Raw genomic sequence first — 18145 nt, 5'->3', positions numbered from 1 at the left:
AAATGCAAATGAGCTGCTGCTCCCGCCCCCTTTCCAGAAGAGGGCGGAGCTTTAACAGCTCAACAACAACAAAGCTGGAGAATCTCACGCAGCCAAAATGAGGATTGTCAGTAACGGTGTTCAGCCTTACATTGTTCAAACCGGAGTCGACACTGATGGAGAGACTCAGGAAGAAGTTACAACTTTTAGACGTTTCTGAATGGTTAGTGGATAAATTTATGTAGTTGCTGTGGAGTTGATTCAACTCATCCATTAGCATGTGTCGTCATGTTCATCTTTTTTTTGTTAAGTTGACCCTCGTTTGTGAAGCATAAAATGACGGCAACAACACTCTACTACAACAACTCTTCCTCTTCTCTAAAGCAGCCCAACATGACCCCGCCCCCTTTGTTGTGTGTTCTAGGGGGCGGGGTTTATGTACATTTTAGGGTTTGTGATGTCACTAACCCAGGAAGAAGCTTGTTGTAGTCCCTACCAGCCGTTTGTTGTAGTTCTCAAAAAGCGATTTCTGTAAAATAAAATATCTCTCTTTGCATTGAACTTTGAGCGTCGTAACTTTGCAGATGTTGTTTATGCTCAAACAGCAACATTACACACTAACTAAAGTTAAAAAAGTCAAATCACAATCAAAGACCCCTTTAATAGAGTGAAAAGGTAAGAATAATTATGCATAGATGAAGGGCATAAGCATATTAGTTGAAACATCATGGCACTCGCATCACCAAAGTCATTGGTTGTTTAGAGTATTTGTTTTTAAGAAGCACTAAAGGGAATTGCTGGCGGTGTTTTCTTCATGCTATGATAAATGCTTTTGAAAAAGTATTATTTTGAAGCTCAAACACTCATTTGTCATTGATCAGGTTTTCAGATGCACACATTTCAAAGGATCTGTTTTGTCAGTATATTCAGGTGTTTGAAGAGATTTCACTGTAAATCACTAAATGTCACAGAGGCTTTTTGAAGTTTCTTGTCATTCTTTCGACAGACTCGGTGAGAATATACAATGTGCAGTTCATTATTTGCTACAAAATGTGTCTGATATTTGACAAGAGAGGGTCACATCTGTAATGCAGCGGTTCTCGACCCAATTAATCTCATTGAATCGAAACTTAAATAGATTTTTAAAAAAGCATTTAAATGAGCTAAAATAGTTAATCCTATATTAAACTATATAATATTAATATCAAGTTATTTATAATAGTAAAGCTGACATAAAATGTTTATGTTAATTCATTGCCTCAACAACTGCCATTTTTATTCATGAACCAGGATTCTGACTTGAAAAACCTGGATATATGAGGGAATTTTAAAGTTTTTTAAAGATATAAAATAAAAAAATAAATTTTAAATATATATATATATATATATATATATATATATATATATATATATATATATATATATATATAATTTATTTTTTTATTATGTCATGCTGTAAAATATTTTATTGGGTAGAAATTGCTAGTTGTGAGTAAAAAAAAATTAAAAACCCTTTAATCACAAAAATGTAAAAACTAAATTGGTAATAAACTTTCAATTCAATTATTGAAACTTCTGTAATAACGGTATTTAATGATTTTAATAATTAATAATTATTGTATTTACAGGGTTCATACAAGGTGCTTAAAGTGCTTGAAGTACTAGAATTTGACTTTTTGAGATGTGCTTTGAAAAACAATATATATGAAATTAGTGGGTTTTTTTTTTTGTTTTGTGTTCTTTTGCCAAAAAAAACAATCTTTTCATGCAAAATTAATGCTGCAGCCTGTCTGATATAGACATAGAGCCATTTTGCATGGCTATGTGCATGATATGGCTTATATAAATATCCAAGTATACGACAGCTTTTATTCTTCAGGGCAATCCTATATTCATGAAAATAAATCATTTTGAATAAGGAAAGCGATATATTTGTCATAGTATCCTTTCAATGTTAAAGTTACCACAGTCATTGCATGCTTTGCATGTGCTGCACTGAATTTGTTTTTATAGTTTATTTTTATTTATCTATTTACCTTTTTTGAATTTGAAAGATAATAAAGATATTGTTTGATAAGTCAGATCTCTGATTGTAGTCCTTGAAAATCAAAAAGTAGTGCTTGAAAAGTTCTGGAAATTTATTTTACAATATCTGTACGAACCCTGTATTTAATTATTTAAATATATTGGTTGTATGTATGTATCTACATTAGCACTTATTATTTACAATACTATTATATTGCTTAATATTATTTGGCATGTTATAGAATATTTGATTGTGATTGGTCAATAGTGTCTTTCTTTGGTTAAATATCTAAACTGTATGAAATTCATGTCTAGTTTCACTCACTGTCTTTCTGCTCACAGAATAAAATACTTCAGCTATATAGCGGTGATCAGGTGGACGTGATTATTGTGTGTCCAGACGTTTTGTGGATAGTATACACGATGAAGTTGGAAGTAAACGCTCCGCTAGCGGATTCTCTCCACCTGGTTTTGTTTTGCAGGTGTTTCAGTATTTCTCAGTCCCTGAAGATGATCTGAGTCAATGAGGTGAAATTCAGTCTGAGTTTTCAGCCTTTCTTCTTCTCCCGCTGTTGTTTGTTTCTTCATTTGTGTTCGACTCTGGCATTTCCAAGCTGTTTTCCTCTCTCTTTCTGTCTTACAGTGATTTGTTGTATGTGTTTGTCTCAGTGAAGCTCTGTTTCTAAATCTAGTGAGCTGTCTACACGTGCAAATTTCTAAGTCATCTTATAAAGCAGCATACTGCCCAGCTTTTCACATTGGAAGCACGCCTGTGATGCCTTAAAATGCTGTCAAGTTTTGGAAACAAGCGATTATTATTCATTCTGCCACCCTGCACTCATCATCACACATATTGATTTGATTCAACTCACAAGAGTCTTTGTTTCATGATCTGTTTTGAGAATATGAGAGAATATAAAGCATATTTTATCAGAATGTCCTGCTAAATTGTATTAGGTAATGATTTTATTCAGAGATCTCTCTCTCTCTCTCTCTCTTGTTGGTTAATAGCAGAGCTCGTTTATTTTGCAGTCTCAGTTTCTCTTTAGCTTGTCCTTGACTTTCTGGAGGCAATTTTCTCAAAAGACAATCGATATCTTTCAGCGGCCCTGAACTTCCTGTCATCCCTCGCTCCACTTACTTGTGTGCATGTAATTGAGAAAGTCAAGAGGCTTCATTTACATTTCACACTGATTTGCATAATCCTAAAAAACAGGCTTTGTATGCAAAATATAATGAATGTTTTCTGTTGATTTTGTTCAGTCCTTCGTCTCTGCCAGTTTTAAAGTTGAACTCGTGAAGATCAGAGTCTGTGGAGAAACTGAGAGTTTGTACAGACTCTTACTCACAGTAATTCAGTTTGATTTGAAGGGCTGTTTTCCACTGTCTCTGTGTCCTTGTAAACTGAAGCTCTTCTTTACAGTTTTATACGTCTGTCTGTGACCCGTGAAGTTATCAAACACAAGCGTCTCACACCTGCTATGTATAAAGTTTGAGCTAGACCTGGACAGTTTTTATGATCTATAAATGTACGAATGTCAAGATCTTTTATGAATTTATTAGAGTTAGGGTTAGTATTAGTATTAGCAGTGTGGATTGATTGCACAGTAACCGTATAACACTTTATTTATTTAAATCTCAGTTTAATTAATATTTGTGCCCTGAAGTGTGCTGTGATGTTTTAATCTGATTTCTGCTTCATTTGGCAGGTGGGACGCAGCCAGCGCTCGCAGTCATCAACACTGAATACAATTATTGTGCATTTTTATTAATATTTATAATGCACTAAACATCTCTCTTGTCCTTTGTTTTTACTGCATCGCCCAATGAAATGGTTCCTTGCGGCTGAAATCAGTGTTCACACTGAAGAGGGACGTACAGGTCACTGTGTGCCGTTTATAAGTTCATGTGCGAACTCAGTCAGATCACGATTAGGGCCTTTTATGAAAACTTTATTTTTTAAGGAACATCACAAAATTTTTGACATCATGAATTGAATCTTTTTGGAGTCTAATAAGAGCTGAATCGTGTCCCTGTGAGATTTGAATAATTTCTGACTGATCTCAGACCAGCTGTGAATCTCAGATCAGGATGAAACGAGTGCTGGTTTCCTCTGATCATGAAGTGAAGTGAGCCTCGTTCACTCCATCATTAATGAATCACTCCACGTCTAACCAATCAGAGTATTCACTGGTGCTTATCCTTAACTCTATCTATCTATCTATCTATCTATCTATCTATCTATCTATCTATCTATCTATCTATCTATCTATCTATCTATCTATCTATCTATCTATCTATCTATCTATCTATATGTGTGTGTTTGTGTGTGGGCCTCCATCTGTCTTTCTCTCTCTGTCTTGCTCTCATTCTTCTCTTTGTTCATGGTAAATTTGTGCTGTTCTTTCTCTCTAAACTCTCTTCTCATTCAGTTCGGCTCTTGTTTTCTATAATTTGTGAGTTTCTGTTGTTCTTGTGTGAGTCTGAGAGTGAAGTGAGAAGACATGCTGAGCTGAAGCATCTGTCTGAAAACCTTCATCCCTCCTTCATCATCATCATCATCTGAGTGTGTGAGACTATATGACTGAATCTCTTCTGTTCTCCTCCTCCTCTTTAAGTGTCACATGATTCGGAGTCACATTCAGAGCTGGAGCTCCAGTTGATTCTGATTTTTTTTTAATAGTTTATTTCAGGTGATGAAAGTGAATGTGTGGAAGAATGCAGAAACATGAACACTGTTGTGTGATGAATAACAGCATGTGAAATTCACACACTGACACAATCATATCTTATTAATATTTACTCTCACAAAGTTGTTTTTAATTCAAATTAATTTTGTTTTTAGTTTAGAGCAGTTCTGTTTTTAATTCAGATCAGTTGTATTTAATCTCTTTCAGTATGCTTTTTAATTCAGTTCAGTTTTCTTTAATAAATTAGGTTCTGATTTTAATTCAGATCCTTGTGTTTGTAATACATATATCAGTTTGATTTTTAATTCAGATCAACTGTTTTTAATTCAGATCAGTTGTATTTTTTAATAAATTTTGGTTCTGATTTTAATTCAGATCAGTCTGGTTTGTACAAACCCGATTCCAAAAAAGTTGGGACTCTGTACAAATTGTGAATAAAAAAAAGCAATGCAATAATTTACAAATCTCATAAACTTATATTTTATTCACAATAGAATATAGATAACATATCAAATGTTGAAAGTGAGACATTTTGAAATGTCATGCCAAATATTGGCTCATTTTGGATTTCATGAGAGCTACACATTCCAAAAAAGTTGGGACAGGTAGCAATAAGAGGCTGGAAAAGTTAAATGTACATATAAGGAGCAGCTGGAGGACCAATTTGCAACTTATTAGGTCAATTGGCAACATGATTGGGTATAAAAAGAGCCTCTCAGAGTGGCAGTGTCTCTCAGAATTCAAGATGGGCAGAGGATCATGCTGCGGCCAAAAATAGTGGAGCAATATCAAAAAGGACTTTCTCAGAGAAAAATTGCAGAGAGTTTGAAGTTATCATCATCTACAGTGCATAATATCATCCAAAGATTCAGAGAATCTGGAACAATCTCTGTGCGTAAGGGTCAAGGCTGGAAAACCACACTGGATGCCCGTGATCTTCGGGCCCTTAGACGGCACTGCATCACATACAGGAATGCTACTGTAATGGAAATCACAACATGGGCTCAGGAATACTTCCAGAAAACATTGTCGTGAACACAATCCACCGTCCATTCGCTGTTGCCGGCTAAAACTCTATAGGTCAAAAAAGAAGCCGTATCTAAACATGATCCAGAAGCGCAGGCGTTTTCTCGGGGCCAAGGCTCATTTAAAATGGACTTTAGCAAAGTGAAAAACTGTTCTGAGGTCAGACGAATCAAAATTTGAAGTGCTTTTTGGAAAACTGGGACGCCATGTCATCCGGACTAAAGAGGACAAGGACAACCCAAGTTGTTATCAGCGCTCAGTTCAGAAGCTGCATCTCTGATGGTATGGGGTGGCATGGGCAGCTTACACATCTGGAAAGGCACCATCAATGCTGAAAGATATATCCAAGTTCTAGAACAACATATGCTCCCATCCAGACGTCGTCTCTTTCAGGGATGACCTTGCATTTTACAACATGACAATGCCAGACCACATACTGCATCAATTACAACATCATGGCTGTGTAGAAGAAGGATCCGGGTGCTGAAATGGCCAGCCTGCAGTCCAGATCTTTCACCCATAGAAAACATTTGGCGCATCATAAAGAGGAAGATGCGACAAAGAAGATCTAAGACAGTTGAGCAACTAGAAGCCTGAATTAGACAAGAATGGGACAACATTCCTATTCCTAAACTTGAGCAACTTGTCTCCTCAGTCCCCAGACGTTTGCAGACTGTTATAAAAAGAAGAGGGGATGCCACACAGTGGTAAACATGGCCTTGTCCCAACTTTTTCGAGATGTGGTGATGCCGGGAAATTTAAAATCAACTTATCTTTCCCTTAAAATTATACATTTTCTCAGTTTAAACATTTGATGTCATCTATGTTGTATTCTGAATAAAATATTGAAATTTGAAACTTCCACATCATTGCATTCTGTTTTTATTCACAATTTGTACAGTGTCCCAACTTTTTTGGAATTGGGTTTGTAATTTACATCAGTTTGATTTTTAACTCAGATCAATTGTGTTTAATTCAGATCATTTGTATTTTTTAATAAATTTTGGTTCTGATTTTAATTCAGATCAGTTTGGTTTATAATCTGTATCAGTTTGATTTCTAATTCAGTTTAATTGTTTTTAATAAATTTGGTTCTAATTTTAATTTAGATAAGTTGTGCTTGTAATCTATATCAGTTTGATTTTTAATTCAGATTGTGTTCTTATAAAGAGCATCTCATTCTGACATATTTGACTGTACCACAGAATCTGTCATAAACACAGCTGCAAAATTGATTTTTTTATCCTAAAATTGTGTGTGTGTGACATCTGTGATGGATCACTAGCGCTGGTATAACAACCACTAGAGCAGAGAGTTGAGGTTTTTTTTTTGGAGATCAACACACACGCACACACACAGTTGTGTGTGTGTGTGTGTGTGATGGTGCTCAGTGGGAGTTTGTGTGTTTCTCTGCTGGTCTGATCCAGACTGATGCCTGCAGATGATGTTCACGTTCTCTCAGTATGTGAACAGGTGCAGCATCATTGTTTTCAGCTCATGCCTTCAGAAGAAGATTATGAGTCCATCATAATTCATACCATATGTGTGACGATGGACTGATTCCAGATCAGCTGTCAGAAGAGCAGAAGCATCACACCGCACAAATGACATTCTATCTATGTTTGACAACAGCAAAAAACCTTTGTATCTCATTTGCATAAGCAACATTCTGTGAATATTCATGAGTCTTTGTGTGTGTGAACAGGTTTAATTACAGATCGACTCATCATCTGAGCACCAACGGCTTCTACGAGTTCCTGAACTGGTTTGATGAGAGAGCTTGGTATCCTCTGGGACGAATCGTTGGAGGAACGGTGAGTCGCGATTCAGTTCGTTCACGTCTGAACTCTGATTCTCTTCTGTCAGAATCCAGTGTCAAACCAGATTCTGTGTGTTCCTGCAGGTCTATCCTGGTCTGATGGTGACCGCAGGTCTGATTCACTACATTTTGAACCTCGTCCACCTGACCGTCCACATCCGGGACGTCTGCGTGTTCCTGGCGCCCGTCTTCAGCGGTCTGACGGCGATCTCCACCTTCCTGCTGACGTGTGAGCTGTGGAGTCATGCGGCGGGGCTTCTGTCCGCCTGTTTCATGGCCGTAGTGCCCGGGTACATCTCGCGCTCGGTGGCCGGATCCTTCGATAACGAGGCCGTGGCCATATTCGCCCTGCAGTTCACCTACTTCCTGTGGGTAAGAGGAAGTGCTGGAGGAGGTTCGGCGTCACTGTTTGATTTGAAATGGAAGTGAGTTTTCTGTGTTTGTCCAGGTGAAGGCCATCAAAAGTGGATCAGTGTTCTGGACTGTCGGATGTTGCCTCTCGTATTTCTACATGGTGAGTGTTTGAGCGAGAATAATGTACCTGAATTCATGTCTGCTCTTAATTGTATTGAATGTGCACCTTAAATCTTAAAAGTATACTTAAGAAAACTCTTTGCAGATAATAATATCAATTGAAAAACAGTATTAAGAGTACACTTTCAGGACTGTGTTTCGGAACAATTCATTCATGAACCTTGACTCAATCAGTGTTTTTCTTTTGAATCTTCAAAGCTGATTGATTCAGAGTTTCTGAATCATTTTTGACTGAGGGCAATTAATGTTTGTGTTTCAGGTGTCGGCGTGGGGCGGTTACGTCTTCATCATCAATCTGATTCCCCTTCACGTGTTTGTGCTGTTGTTGATGCGCCGCTTCAGTAAGAGAGTTTACATCGGTGAGTCTCAGTCAAGATTCGCAGAAGAATATGAACTTTGATTCATTCCAGCGTTTTACTGACTAGAGGAGACTGTTGATCATGTCGGTCAATGCTTCTGTTGTTGTCTTGATTCTGATTGGTCGGCTCTCTGTCTCTCTCTCTCTCAGCGTACAGCACGTTCTACGTCATTAGTCTGATTCTGTCTATGCAGATTCCTTTTGTTGGGTTTCAGCCAATCAGAACCAGTGAACACATGGCAGCAGCTGGTGAGTCTCTCCTCATTGGCTACAGCGTCACAAATGTTGATTCAGTGTATTTGTGTATCTGTATCTCTCAGTTCCCTATGTGTGTGTGTGTGTGTGCAGGTGTGTTTGTGCTGGTGCAGCTCTACTCTTTCCTGCAGTACCTGCGAGAGCGACTGACGCGTCAGGAGAGACAGACTCTGTTTTCTGTGGCTGTTTGTGCCGCTGCGCTGCTGCTGTTTGTGTGTGTCGTCTACCTCAGCTGCACAGGTCAGTTTACCGCGGTGCACCATCATGTGACATGTCGTTGTTGGGCGGAAACCTTTTATCTTCATATTTTGTCTTCTTTGTAAATCATTACTATTGGTCACACTTTACATCTGTGGGTTTTACAAATATTAAACCAATAAAAAAAGTAATAAAAAGAGGTTGTGACTAAACCTTGTATATCCAATGGATCCTCAAATTATCGGAAAAAGCTCATAACTCCACCTGCCTCAATCGTGAATGAAGTGCTTCACACAGTTTGGAGCGTCTCTGCTTGTTTGCAATGCAATAGTAAATAAAGAATTGGTTCTTTTAATAAAGTACACCAGTGTTATGCAGGATAATGTTTTATGTATTTGAGGAGCAAAGAAGTGTGTCTTAGTCTAGTATTTGCCTTATTTGACTTATACAACAAAATAAAATATGAACAAATGACAAGGAACAGGTTAAATATGATAAATGAAACAATCACTGCTTAATGTTTTTTCTGGTAAGTCTAACAGTATTCAGGTACAGAAACGGAATAATCAAACATAAAATAGCACTGCATAGTCTTTGCCATATTAATTAAATTTAGATTAATCCTTATTATAGTCTTATTAAAGCTATTTAAGTTATTCAGTCAAGATTAGTGAGTGTTTTTGTCTTTGTTATCTGTTGTTTGATTAACATTAATGACAGACGGCAGCAAGTTTATTAGGCTGCTGTCACTTTAAAGGTGCCCGAGAGTCAAAAATTTAATTTACCTCAGCATAGTTAAATAACAAGAGTTCAGTACATGGAAATGACATACAGTGAGTCTCAAACTCCATTGTTTCCTCCTTCTTATGTAAATCTCATTTGTTTAAAAGACCTCCGAAGAACAGGCGAATATCAACATAACACTGACTGTTACATAACAGTCGGGATCATTAATATGTACGCCTCCAATATTTGCATATGCCAGCCCATGTTCAAGGCATTAGACAAGGGCAGCCAGTATTAACGTCTCGATCTGTGCACAGCTGAATCATCAGACTAGGTAAGCAAGCAAGAACAACAGCGAAAAGTGGCAGATGGAGCAATAATAACTGACATGATCCATGATATCATGATATTTTTAGTGATATTTGTAAATTGTCTTTCTAAATGTTTCGTTAGCATGTTGCTAATGTACTATTAAATGTGGTTAAAGTTACCATCGTTTATTACTGTATTCACGGAGACAAGACTGTCATTATTTTAATTTTTTAAACACTTGCAGTCTGTATAATTCATAAACACAACTTCATTCTTTATAAATCTCTCCAACAGTGTAGTGTTAGCTTTAGCCACGGAGCACTATCAAACTCATTCAGAATCAATGTAAACATCCAAATAAATACTATTCTTACGCGATGTGTGAACTGTGTGAACTTTGTTTATAGCTGTTTAAAGCAAGCGCGAGCTCCGTGGGCAGAGAGCACGAGATTTAAAGGGGCCGCACTGCTTAAATCGGCGCATTTTTAATGATGCCCCAAAATTTCTCTTTTGCAATTTTTTTTGCGTTTGAATCTGAATGGTTAAAATCACTTGAATGTTTAAATTGACAAGACTTAAAAATGCGTGCAAATGATAAACTTTCATGACGACACAAGTGTGGCCCAAGCGTCTTTCACACTTGCCCCAGATCATAGGCCAGCACTTGTTGTCAAGCTCTGAAGTTACTGAAGTTATTATAACGCTGGACAAAAACCTCATAACTCCAAAATATGATTTTGGTAAAATGTTAATAATATAATGACACATGCAAGTGTCTGACCATATATAAAGCCACAATATCAACTGTGTTTCTAATCAATGTGTTCAACTAATCAATGCTGTGTTTAATTATTTAAAAAAAAAAGTTTTTTCCACTTCCTGAAAAGTAGCATGTTTGAAGATACAAGGTTTCCGCCCGACAGCGACGATGTATGCTAACATGAGTGTCTGCTGATGATGGTGTGTGTTTGGTGTGTTCAGGTTGGATCGCTCCATGGAGTGGACGCTTTTATTCACTCTGGGACACGGGGTAAAAATTCACAATATTTACAATTAAAAACATCATTCATGAGCTGATTCAGGACAGGCTTGATTAGTTTAAGTCAATCATTACTATTACTAGTGTTAAACTCTACATATTAAACATCAACACGTAGTCTCAGTACCCTAGCAACCACTAACATCACCCTAGCAACTGCATGGCACATACTCAACTCTGAAACGCATGTAAGGTAAGGTCCAGTTTTTTACAGGCACAAAAATCTCATTTGTGCTCAGAGTTTGAGGTCATTTTTTGAGGATGTTTTTTCTGTGTGAAGCTACGCCAAGGTTCATATTCCCATCATCGCGTCGGTATCGGAGCATCAGCCCACCACCTGGGTTTCTTTCTTCTTTGATCTTCACATCCTGGTGTGCACCTTCCCAGCAGGCCTCTGGTTCTGCATCAGAAACATCAATGATGAGCGTGTGTTCGGTACGGCCGTTTTCCTTCAGGTCCAGGGCTGAGTGTCTCTGTGTTTGATGTGAGTCTCTCTGCCGCCCTCCAGTGGTGCTGTACGCCGTCAGCGCGGTGTATTTCGCCGGTGTGATGGTCCGTCTCATGCTGACTCTGACGCCGGTGGTGTGTGTGCTGTCGGCCGTGGCTTTCTCCAGCGTGTTTGAGCGCTATCTGAGCGATGATCCTCCGGCTGAGGACGACAGGAGGAACTCTGGGAGTCTGTATGAGAAGGTTCACACAGCAATAAACCTGCAGGGATCTAGAAACTCAGATGATTCTGAAAACCTTCAGATCAGCAAAACTAATTTCACATGTTTGTAAATGGTTGATTTGATGGAAAACGGGAGTTCTATAAATCTTTTAAAATGAAAGTTTGTAAAGATGGCATTTACTGTTGCTTATAGATGAAATACAGTCACAACTCAAAACTCTTTCAGTCCAGCTGACAATTATTTAAAACTAAACTGCAAAAACAGCTAGTTTATCCTGCAAACATTTACATGTTTCAGAGGTGTAGAATTTTATATAAATATATAAATTATTGATATATAAATTTATTAATAACCAATTAATGAATAAATGTATAATTTTTATTGTATAAATAATTTTTATATTTATAATATATATAAATAAATATTAAATAATTTTATATATTTTTATATTAGATATTTCAGAGGTAGAGAGTTAAATAAATATATAAATTATTATTTTAAGTTAATATAAAGTATAATATAAAGTAAATACTTTATAAATAAATGTATTTTTTATTATATAGAATATTGAAAATAAAATATATACTAAATATTAAATAAATGTTTGTTTATTTTTATATTATATATTTCTGGAATGAGAACATTTAAAAATTTAATACATTTTTATTTAACAGTGTATACATTTATTTATAAATAATTAATATGTTTATTCGTTTTTATATAAAATTATATAAATCAAATATATTACATAATTGTTTATATATTTTTATATTATATATTTCAGAGGTGGAAAAGGTTATATAAATATGTAAATTATTGTTTAAAAATGTATCTTCAAGTGCAATGTATCTAATTTATTCATAAATAATTAATAAATAAATACATGCAATATTTTATATATAAAATTATATACAGATATAATCAAATATAATAAATACATATTTTTGTATATTTTATATGATAGATTAAATAAATATATAAATTATTAATTATGAAAAAATACATAAATGTACATTTATTTATAAATAAATAAAAAGTTAAAGTGATAAAATAAAAAAATATAAGTGTTTATATAAAATAGATACATAAAGATATAAAATATAAACAAATTTTATAAGAAAAATATCAAAATATTTATAAAGATATAAAATAATGTGTGAGAGATTTATAATAATGTCTTCATGAATCGTTAACATGAAGATCAAACATTTATTAAGACAGTAAACTTTTAAGTCATGTTGACAGAGTCAAAGTGATGGTCTGTGTTAAACTGATGTGTGTCGCCCCCTGCTGGTGATCAGACTGTATGTGTGTGTGTGTGTGTGTGTGTTTCAGGCTGGTAAGGTGCGGAAGCAGGTCGTGTGTGAAGAGGGTTTGGGTTCAAACATCAAGAGTCTGGTGAGCGTCCTGCTGCTGCTGCTGCTGCTCATGTTCACGGTTCACTGCACGTGGGTCACCAGTAACGCCTACTCCAGTCCCAGTGTCGTGCTGGCCTCGTACAACCATGACGGGTACCATCACACACACACACACACACTACAACACACACGTACACCTGCTCATCCATCCTCCCTGTGTGTTTCCGTCAGCTCGCGCAACATCCTGGATGACTTCAGAGAGGCGTACTATTGGCTGCGGCTCAACACCGGCCAACACGCGCGCATCATGAGCTGGTGGGATTATGGGTATCAGATCGCAGGCATGGCCAACAGAACCACGCTAGTGGACAACAACACCTGGAACAACAGCCACATCGCCCTGGTGAGACACACGCGCCACAGGAAGAGACGCTGATCCACAGGAAGTCTGATTCCCTCTCTCTGATCGGCTCTTTCAGGTGGGGAAAGCCATGGCGTCCAATGAGAGTGTGGCGTATGACATCATGAGGCTGCTGGACGTGGACTACGTGCTGATCGTCTTCGGAGGGGTGATCGGATACGCCGGCGACGACATCAACAAGTTCCTGTGGATGGTGAGGATCGCCGAGGGAGAACATCCTCGAGACGTGCGGGTGAGACGCGCTTAACCAACAACTAAACTATTACAAATCATGTTCTGATGCGCCGATAGCCTCGTGGGCAGCACCGACATATAGCGCCGTTGCTTCGGGCGACCCGAGTTCAAGTCCCGGCTCATGGTCCTTTCCCGATACCATCCCCCTCTCTCTTTCACACATCACTTCCTGTCCGCTCTGTACTATCCTATCACAATAAAGACAAAAATTAATAAAAAAAAATATTGTTCCTTAATTGAAATAAAACTGAAATAAAATATAAATATTAGATGTAAAAAAAGTATTTTATTTCAGTTAGTTCCCAAGGCAACATTTAATTTTTGTTTAAGTTTTTATACTGTTAGTAATTTTGCTATTGTTTTTTATATGTATATATATAATATATATATATATATTTCTGTTTAGCTTTAATTTATTGTATTTCAGCTTTATTGTATTTTATTAGTTTTTTTTTAATATATATATATATATATATATATATATATATATATATATATAGTTATAGTTATAGTATATATATATAGTTATAGTATATATATATAGTTTTATTTATATTTTATTTCAGCTTTATTGCATTTTATTAGGTTTTTTATATTTCTATTTAGTTTTAATTTATTTTATTTCAATTAGCTGCAGAGGCAACGTTTCTAATTTTAAGTTTAAGTTTTTATCTAATAATTACATCTAATATTTATATATATATATATATATATATATATATATATTTTTACTATTTATTTTAGTTTTTTAATATTTCTGTTTAAAGTTAAGTTTTTTTTCCCAGTTTTTGTATAATTTTATCACTTATCACAAGTTTTTTAAGTTGAAGTTAAAGTACTAAAATGACTAAACATAAATAAAAGGTACAAATATTTACAAAAAACTAACACATGACAAAAACTCTGAAAATTAAAAGTATTAAAAATAGTTATCATTAATTCATTAATGAAATAAATTAAAATATAAATATTAGATAAAATGCTTAAACCAAAATACTTGAAATGAAAATTAGAAACATTGCCTTGGCAAATAACTAAAATAAAAATAAAGCTTAATAAAAATATTTAAAAATAATACAATAAAGATGAAAAAAGCAAATAACAAATTAAAAATTAGAACTGAAAATATTCCGATAAAAGCTCATTCAAAATATTAATAAATATTATAATAGTATATGACGAGGTTAACTAGAGATCAACCAGAGTGCAGCTGGTTAATTTCACATTTACATCTAAAAATCTACTTCCTTTTCCTGTTGTTCAAAGCTCTCGATTAGACATGAGATGTTTAACAGTCTTGAACAGGAAGTGATTTTCCCTCTGAATGAGTGTGTTTGTGTCTGTGGGCAGGAGAGCGATTTCCTCTCGCCGCAGGGAGAGTTCAGGGTGGATAAAGCCGCGTCTCCAGCGCTGCTCGACTGTCTGATGTATAAGATGTCCTACTATCGCTTCGGAGAAATGCAGGTGGATTCTGCTCACGTGATCTGAACCGTGTGACCGTGTTCAATCAGGAGCTCATGTGACGTCTAACATGTTTCTCTCTGTTCAGCTGGACTTCAGAACTCCTCCAGGATTTGACCGAACGCGCAACGCTGAGATCGGAAACAAGGACGTCAGGCTGAAGCACCTGGAGGAAGCGTTCAGCTCCGAGCACTGGCTCGTCAGGATCTATAGAGTCAAAGATCCGGAGAACCGGCCGCGGCTGGAGCACAAACCTCGAGTGACCAGCTCCGCTAACAAACACAAACGGAAGGTACGAGACCCTTCCATCTATAAACTCACACTTGTTTTCATCAGCTGATGTTGTTTCCCAGACAGCAACATAGTGTCGGCCCACATCTGGTACGTGTGGATTCCACGCGGGCCAGATGTGGGCCGGATCTGGGCCGACACTATGCTGTTGTCTGGGTTTAACGCTGTCGATCTGTGCAGGCGACCAGGAGGAGACGTGGATTCATCAAAAACAAGCTTGTTCTGAAGAAAGGCAGAAGATTAAATCGGAAACAGAGGCGAACTGGACTAAACTGAACTAAACCGGATCACTGGTGTCTGGAGCTGCTGCCGTGACTGGTTATTATATTTCATACTTGAATGTGTTTTTGATAATAAGGGAACAGATTGTTTTTATATGACAAAATGGGAATGCGACACTTTTTAGCTTAAGAAGAATTGAAGATGTTGAACCAAAGAGCTCATGTTCTCCTCATATCAGACATTTACACTGACTGTTTCTGAGCGGAAAACTACAATTACACTCAAAAATATAAATTTAGGCCTGAATTTAAGATTTATGTGTTTGAATTGCATATCAAATTTCTGTCTTTTTGGATTTCACAGTTTTAAACTGATCAACTTCATGTGATGCATAATTGTCAGTCATACATTTTTACATATTTTTATATATTGTTTATGACATTTTCAAAAGGCATTTATTCAGATTGCTTAGAATCAGCATAAATCTGTCTTTCATTTATGCATGACAAATATGCATCACATTAAATGTATTAATATTTTGTAAGTGTTTTTATATTTAAATGTTTCTTTCTTAATTTAGTTTGGAGTATGAATCAAAGATACAGTAATGTTCAGGACTTTTGGACTGTTTCTCATGACTTTGAATGGATTTTCTCTGTGATAGATGGACAACATTAAAGTTTTTACATGTAATTCATAACTCAGATTTTATTGTGCAGTTTAATATACAAAAATCAATGCGACTGAACAGTGTCTCTGAATGCTGATATCACATTGTCACTGAGGAGGATCAAACCGCAGACTTCAACTCATGAATTGAATTGAATTGATTCTCCGTATTTTTATATTGTCTCTCTGAACTGCTGAAGATTTATTTCTCAGTAAAAGTTCCTTATTGTTTGTGCTTTTCTTCAGTTGTAGGCTGATTGTGATGGAGGTAAAATACAAATAATAAAAAAATGTTTTTTTGTTCAAAATTGTATTTTGTTTACCAAAACATTCTAGCAAAAAAAAAACTTTTTCCATTAAAAAAAAAAAATTGCTCTGTGCTAATGGTATATTATAGTATGTCATAATCCCTATATTCCCCGTTACAAATAAGAATATTATCATGATAAAAACCCTGATGTTTTTGTGTGTACATACAGTAGCCTATACTTGCACTGTAGTTCAGCCGATCCTCACTAGAGGACGCTATAACCTCAAACCAGCCGAGCAGATCTGGATTAAAGGTAAAAGATGTGGTGAAAGGACATGTATGCTACTATTATTTGGTTACAAATGCTTGATATTTCAATAATTTTGAATGTCAGTGAAAAAAAAATACAACGCTGTGAGTGCTGAGGCAGGTTTATTTCAGACAGAAATTTCCAAAATATCTCTTGTCGGCTCCGTTTTACTCAGTTACACACGATCAACAGCGTTTAGAAAGACTTGCTGTAAATTATTTTACTCTGAGAAAAGCAAGGCATGTTTCATGTTTATTTCAGCACCCATATGAACAGTTTACAGTACTCGTTGCAAAAGGAGCTTAATTTTGCTGTGTGTAAAGGTGCGGCCACATTAGCGATATTTCCGCGAAATTCTTTACAGTAAGTCTCTTGTATAAAGCACAGCTCAAACAGAACACATTTTCAAACCACATAGTTTTCGGTTGGTCAGTATGGTTAATTCAAATCACCAACTTTAAAATGCACAAATTTTACGTGAGCATTTTTTTCCTGAAACGATCCAGCGAGCAACAATAAATGTGACCGCACCTTAAAGGAACAGTTCACCCTATGATCATTCACTCATTAATTACTCACCCTCACGTCCTTCCAATGTACATATTAACCAGACAAATTAAAATATTTTCATGAAAGATTTCTGTCCCTCCATTTAAAGTCTCTTGACACTTCAAAATTTCCTTAAAGGGATAGTTCACCCAAAAATGTTGTCATGATTTACCCTCATGTTGTTCCAAACCTGTATGAATTTCTTTCTTCTGCGGAACACAAACGATGATATTTTATAGAATATGGGCAACCAAACAGTTGATAAATACTATGGAAGTCAAAAACAGGACTCCCTTGCTCCTTCCTCTCCACCAGATTGTTTGTTTTTGATTTTGTTTGTTCTTGCTAATTTGTACATATTGTAAATATTCATTTTTTTTCTTTATTACTTAACTTTATTGCATTTAAAGAAATTAAAAATGTTATTTGTAAAAACGACAAAACTTTTAGTCCATCCCATTTCGCTTGCAATCCCCTCACTGTCGTCACACACACGTGCAAAACATTTGTTATGTCTAATAATTTTCCTAGACAAATAACATCTATATAAATAACGAGGGACAAACAAAACCCGCCCAGTTGCTTCTCAAAACTAGCCCAATTGCATTTCAGGGGTGTCCCACGGTAAAAATCACATTCCAGGAGGTAAAATCCGCTATTTTGGCGGGGTTCCCTGGTAAAATTTGCATCCAAGGGGCTAAATGTCATGTTATTTGAGGTTGCTTCAACCTGTGGATATTAAAAACAA

At 36.1% G+C, this 18145-nt stretch overlaps 1 protein-coding gene across 3 annotated transcripts; it reads left to right on the top strand.

Annotated features, from left to right (window-relative positions):
- Positions 1-7623: 7623 nt before the first annotated feature.
- On the top strand, positions 7624-16550 carry LOC137037622 (dolichyl-diphosphooligosaccharide--protein glycosyltransferase subunit STT3B-like). Of its 3 annotated transcripts, none has more exons than XM_067411755.1 (14): positions 7624-7911; positions 7988-8053; positions 8333-8432; positions 8582-8680; positions 8780-8926; positions 10904-10952; positions 11242-11396; positions 11470-11651; positions 12968-13143; positions 13222-13393; positions 13470-13643; positions 14996-15109; positions 15195-15398; positions 15578-16550. In XM_067411755.1, exons 1-14 carry the CDS (start codon positions 7639-7641, stop codon positions 15671-15673), a joined length of 2007 nt encoding a protein of 668 aa, XP_067267856.1. In that variant the 5' UTR covers positions 7624-7638; the 3' UTR covers positions 15674-16550. The 3 variants fall into 3 exon arrangements, with proteins under 3 accessions (XP_067267856.1, XP_067267855.1, XP_067267857.1); XM_067411756.1 differs by having other exon boundaries at positions 7820-7907; XM_067411754.1 differs by lacking the exon at positions 14996-15109 and having other exon boundaries at positions 7639-7911.
- The last annotated feature ends 1595 nt before the right edge of the window (positions 16551-18145 follow it).

Source organism: Chanodichthys erythropterus, chromosome 15, assembly GCF_024489055.1.
Source record: "Chanodichthys erythropterus isolate Z2021 chromosome 15, ASM2448905v1, whole genome shotgun sequence".
Lineage (NCBI taxonomy): Eukaryota > Metazoa > Chordata > Actinopteri > Cypriniformes > Xenocyprididae > Chanodichthys > Chanodichthys erythropterus.
The sequence above is the reverse complement of the archived record's forward strand: the minus strand, read 5'-3'. Positions and strand labels throughout refer to the sequence as shown.